A 5,733-nucleotide genomic window follows, 5' to 3' on the forward strand; every position below is an offset into this window, starting at 1 on the left:
TACTTTAGATAATAACATTACCTTACAAAAACAACAATAAAAAGATTTTAAAAGTAATTCACTGAAAATGTAAAAAAAAAATATATATATAAAAAAATATTAGAAAAAGCTTTTGTAAAAAGCCTTTGTCATATAACATTTAGAAATGCGCTTGTAAATATAATCATGAACTTATTTAAATATACATACATATGTATGCATGTCAATTTTTACTTAAATTATTCATATACTATGTATTAATTTAACTTAAATAATATATTTGTATTTACATATTTCTTTAACAATTAACTGAACTTAGTTTAAATTCCACTTCCAATTCAATGAGTTAAACTCTTCAATTTGGGTGGATTCTTAAATATCTGCTCCAGTTGAGTTATCAAGCCGATGGCACGATAGTTCTCCTCAATCATCGCAAAGTCTTCGAGCACCCGCAAATGACGCAAAGCCTCCGGATAACTGTGTATATCGGGGAAGGGGGGCAACGATATCGGTTTTTGCGTCGAAATGCTCTGATTAGTAGGCACGTTGATTGATTCTGCTTTGGCAAGAGAGACACCATCATTGCTCCCTTCCTCGTCATCCGACGCTAGATTCACGACAATCGGCTCAATATTTGTACCGACGACGCTATCGTCATCATTACTTTTCATATCAGCATCGCTGAACACCTCGCCACTGTCGTCGACTCGATTATTCACCGTATGCTCGTAACTACACGAACTATGACTGCCATCCGCATCACTCTCCCACACACTATTGCAATTCTCATCTTTCGTCATTGTCAACATTTTGCGCCGTTCTTCTCTCTCCTGCTGACTAACATACTCGATTATATCGATGCACTTCAGCGAACGCCGCTGATCCATATCGCTGGGCAAGTGCTCCATCATGCTCGCCAAATCCAAACGATTATAAGTGGCTTTGAAGTCGCGCAGCCAAACATTGTTGGGTGAGAAATTTTCAATGGCAATCGCTTCCTTAACTTCAAATGCCTTTTGGCGTATGATCGTGGTGCCGATCGGCATGCGCAGGTAGAGAGCGCGCAGCAGAAACTCATAGACGACTTTGCCGAGAAAGTCGATCTTCTCTTGCCGTCGATTGGTCACCTCATCGGTTAGCTTATTGGCGCGCACGCTATCGTAATGACGCAACAGTTGATCCTTATTCGAAATGATGTTCTTTATCTGCTTGGCACTGCAGCCGAATGTGCTCGCCAAACGTTGATAGTTCGGCATGCGTTTGTAGGCTTTGATCACCTTAATGCGCTCCGCCGTCGTCAGTATATTGCGCGTTTTATAATCGCGATGTTTCGCGTTTAACAATTCCATTGCCTGTATGTTTGTATAAAAAAAGAGCAGCGAACTACAATTACAACAATAAGCTTTATAAAGCTCCGGAAAACCACGTTTAGCAACACAGAAGCGTCCTCTCAAGCGAATATACAACTTATTACTTCCAAACTCTATCGGATACTAAGCTGGCGTAGCCGCATAATAGCCGTCGATCGGCTACGATCGAGAGACATGGAAGCGAAAACGCTGTGCTGTGCTCATTAAGCGCGATTGAAATTTTCAATTCAATTCTTCGGCACACACTCTTGTTTTTCGTTATGTTCATAAGTATATACGTATATATCTAAGTAAACAAGTGTGTAGGTATGCGAGTAAGCAAACGAAGTTAAGGCAAGCGAACCTCAAAGCGTAAAATGGCAAAGAAGTGCTGTGAAGCTATTATTGGTGAGAGCGCTGAGTCGGTTTCAATAAATTTGCAGTGTGCGCTCGCGGCAATTGTCTAAGCATGCCGTTACTCTCGGGCATATCGGCTGTTGAGCGGTGGCTCGGTTCGGAGCATTACGGCTGAGCGAATACCTACCGACATCGTAGCATGCGAAGAAGTGAGTATCAACAAGTGAAACCGTATACTATCTGTACGAGTCAGTGAGATATACATACATATACAGACAATGGCATGTACTAAAGTAGACATACTTACATATGTAGGTACGTCAGTGGTATAAAGGTAAACTTTTTATAACAGACGTAAATTGCTACATATGTACATAAGTACATACATATGTACAAGGCTTTGCACGGTAACTTTTTCATACTTCCGATAAGTGAAGGCAGTTGGATCAGTCTAAAAAGCTTTGAATTTTGCAAATGGCAGTAAAGAAATATATACATACATACATATACGTACATATATAAGTATATATTAACCATACATTTGTTCATACATATATTTAAGAGAGGCATAATGAAGCCAGTCGAAGTCCATCTCGTGAGTATGAGCAAATAGAGCATATCGTATCGCTGTCTGGGGAGAAGCAAGCTTTTAAGCTGTTAGGTTCACAAATGCTTATATTCAACATTCAATGTGGAATTGTGTCGAATTGTATGTGCTTGTTAGTATGTAGATATTTGTTTATTTATATAAAAGTAGAAAGCGTTTTACACATTATTTACTCAGAGAGTAATGCTTTAGTAAGCTTGCTGGAGCGTTTTGCTCAATTAAGTCGATCATATTATTTTAAGGAAATAGGAAAATTTAAACATAAATTTTATTTGCTGGTTCTTATCATATTTATTCATTGATTTTCTGTCCTTCGAAGCATTTAACTTGAGTACTTTGAGTATAAAAAAGCTTTTTTTCATTAAAAATCTTGTTTTTGTCTGGTTGTTTAGCTCCCTTTCGAAATATCTAGTGCAAACCAAGACGCTTTCTTCTAGTTCTTTCCAGCAAACCAGGTAGTATTACATCTGTTCTAGCCGGAGTAGACTTCGAAACTCGTTGAATTATAATGACGTCATCACAAAGCTCGTTTTTCGTTAAAGTCTATAAATATGTAGGTATAGCATAGACGGATGAAGCTTTAATAAGCTGCGAAAATGTTAAAACAGGTGAAATCGGATGATAACCCCGCTTACTCCCCATAAAACGATTTTTTAAACTACTTAAAGAGCCATAATTCAATAACTAAATACATCAGACATTAAATTTTACAACCGGGTTGGTACTAGAGGGCTTTCCAGGAGTCGGTGTCAAAATTAGACGAGAAGTGTGGAAGCGCTTACCTTTAAGTGAAAACCCATATCTCTGGACCTATTCAACCAATCTTATAGTGCAAAAACGGGCGTTATCGCGCCTACTTTCTATATAACATAATTTTAAATGAGATCTGATTCAATCAGTTTCCAGTATAAAAATCAAACACCAATGAATATATCGGGATTAAAGTTTGCGCAAATATCGCTTTTAAGGTATACCATTTCAAGTCTAAAAATTATCAAAAGCCGACCATAGTCGTTCAAGCCCCTATATACCGAAGATGAAGACCACACAGCATATAGTTGACTTTTTACCTAATATTATATACCGGTCAATATGTAAGCTATATAATTGAAATTGAATTTGGAGAATTGAATTGAGAACGCTTTTCTGATAATTGATTGCATGTCAAAATGGGTTGAATCGGGACTTTATACCACAATTTTCGATCAACATGAGGGTTATCTCAATAAAATGGAGAGACCGTTTCTAATAGCAGTCAATATTTTTTCCTAAAATTGATAAAAGTGGATGGAAACTTGCCCTAGCGCCCAAATAACTAAAATCAGGATTTTCGAACATCCGGTTGACTTTACTCTTTATATATTATATTGGTGATGGTATGTGTATGAATTTTCTTAATAATACTTATGTCGTAATGCCAAAAATTCATAAAATTTGGGCAATACCATCCTCATTCTCCTTACAGATGTAATATTTTCGTTATTCTTACAAAACTTATGCCGATTATGTGCTTGAAAATATGTTTTCGAGTATACCCGAGTAATGTCAAAAGTTTATGCAATCAGACCAGTGATTTTCTGCCCTCAATATATCATATTTTTGGCTTTCCATCGGCTTAAACCGTTCAGGTTAGTCAAAATCTGTGGTATTTTAGTGAAATTAAGTGGTTTAGCGCTTAATATGAATGGAATTGGTTGAGACCTTGGTCCACACCTCATATTCCTAATATAATAAATTCCGATATATTTTTAAGTTTTAGTTGGCCCATTTCCCAAACTACCTGCGTATTCAACAACAGGTACATACTTACATATGCCATACATATGTACGTTTTCATAAAAATTTCCAGTATTCAAACAAAAAAATATATATACATAAACATACGTGTGTATGTATATTCGTTTACACCAAAGTCGTAAAAATAAAAAAAAATATTATTTTGTGAATTTGTACAGTCTTTTATGTTAAACCATAATTGTGTTTTTATAAATGTATGGCTTACGGTAAAACAACAAACATAAAAACTATATCATACTTATACATACTTATATCTATATTTGTAAGCATAAAAAACAAGTCCAAGACTAATTTTGGCGACGAAGGAAGTCGATGAAAGCATCCTTCATCTCGCGAAAGTCATTGACATATTTTTGCAAAATAATTTGATGTTTTTCATTAGCCTCCTTCCACGACTGAGTCGCCTTCAAAAAATCCTCCCGCATTTCTTCCATCACCGATACTGCCGTTTTATTTTCATTGTTTTCAGTGCCACTGGATGAAGAGTGATTGGAGTTATCGAATGGCGATGCGTCAGTCCTCGGAAGTGTTGATTGACATTCGTTTTCGCAATCCTCATTAATCGGCTCAATGTTCTCAATATCAACTGAAATGAAATACGTACATACATATAGTATGTATATAAAAGACAATAACAACAAACAAAAAAAACATTGAAAAATGTTCCAAAAAGGCCGTTTCATTAAATTTAATATAAGAGCGAATACGAATTTCAAATAATACGAACTAATATTGTATATATTTATTTAAAAGAGACAGTCCTTTATCGAAGCTACTCCAATACACTTACAACTTACCCATAATGCTGTCTTCTACAAGCTCGTCGAACCAAAGCCATCTAATACTTCGTGGACCGCAGTAAAATGTGTCCACGAAGAAGGGGCAATTTTCTGTTGCTCATGCCTAAAAATATACAACAAATACTTTTTAATAATAATCTTTTATTTGTTAATTTATTACTTACTTGTATTTGTTGGTGAATTCATACAGTTTCTCTTTTATTTCTGCGGCAGTATACTCGTGGCCAAGAGTCTCCATGGCGTCCGCCATCTCCTGATATACGAGTATGTGGCCGCTGTATTGCCTGTCTGATCGAAGCTGTGGCATTTTTGCTCGCCACAGCTTTATAAGATCGGCTTCGGCAGCCTCACTCCACATCACTAGCTCTGTTTCTCCGCTATTTTCAGTTAATCTTATGTGTTTAATTGATGTTGCATTTAATTTATTTGTTTGTTTACAGTTTTTTCCTATTTGACAACGTCCATACATATAAATCTGCGCTGCTGTTTGTTGTGCCTAAATCAGCTGTGATAAATTTCCCTTCTCAACCGACAGATGACGCTATATCAAAGTCGCACTGGGAGATTTCGTGTAGATTAGATACAAATCACCTGGTGACGAGATATACAAGTGCTATTTTTGTATCGATAATTCTTGCTATACAGTATATTAGAGAGATAATCTACTCAACAGCCTAAATGTTATGAATAGATGGCGGTCGGTAAATGCTATAAAGTACGACTTCGGTTCTCAGTAAAGATTTTTCCATCTGAGGCATTTCAATTGAAGTCTGAGCGCTGATTTAGTCGATTTTAGTCGCTGCAAGCCTACCTTGGACTCATGCTGACGAATAAGTTCAAAAAC

The 5,733-nt window shown here is 36.5% G+C and overlaps 2 protein-coding genes across 2 annotated transcripts; both read right to left on the minus strand.

The window, feature by feature from the left end:
- Nucleotides 1-317: 317 nt before the first annotated feature.
- LOC120777013 lies at nt 318-1,328 on the minus strand. The gene has a single exon (XM_040108117.1). It carries the CDS (start codon nt 1,326-1,328, stop codon nt 318-320), a length of 1,011 nt encoding a protein of 336 aa, XP_039964051.1.
- A 2,898-nt stretch (nt 1,329-4,226) lies between these two features.
- LOC120777556 lies at nt 4,227-5,349 on the minus strand. Its single transcript, XM_040108945.1, has 4 exons — nt 5,054-5,349; nt 4,960-4,992; nt 4,880-4,899; nt 4,227-4,675 (listed from the first exon to the last, which is right to left on the minus strand). Exons 1-4 carry the CDS (start codon nt 5,245-5,247, stop codon nt 4,377-4,379), a joined length of 546 nt encoding a protein of 181 aa, XP_039964879.1. The 5' UTR covers nt 5,248-5,349; the 3' UTR covers nt 4,227-4,376.
- Between the last annotated feature and the right edge of the window lie 384 nt (nt 5,350-5,733).

Source organism: Bactrocera tryoni, chromosome 5 (genome assembly GCF_016617805.1).
Source record: "Bactrocera tryoni isolate S06 chromosome 5, CSIRO_BtryS06_freeze2, whole genome shotgun sequence".
In the NCBI taxonomy this organism is placed as follows: Eukaryota; Metazoa; Arthropoda; class Insecta; order Diptera; family Tephritidae; genus Bactrocera; species Bactrocera tryoni.

Coding starts and splice junctions, on each gene's coding strand:
- LOC120777556 (XM_040108945.1), bottom strand. CDS start 5,247: ATGTGGAGTGAGGCTGCCGAAGCCGATCTTATAAAGCTGTGGCGAGCA. Junction 4,993..5,053: donor GAATTCACCAACAAATACAA/GTAAGTAATAAA, acceptor GTATATTTTTAG/GCATGAGCAACAGAAAATTG. Junction 4,900..4,959: donor AAAATTGCCCCTTCTTCGTG/GACACATTTTAC, acceptor GAGCTTGTAGAA/GACAGCATTATGGGTAAGTT.
- LOC120777013 (XM_040108117.1), bottom strand. CDS start 1,328: ATGGAATTGTTAAACGCGAAACATCGCGATTATAAAACGCGCAATATA.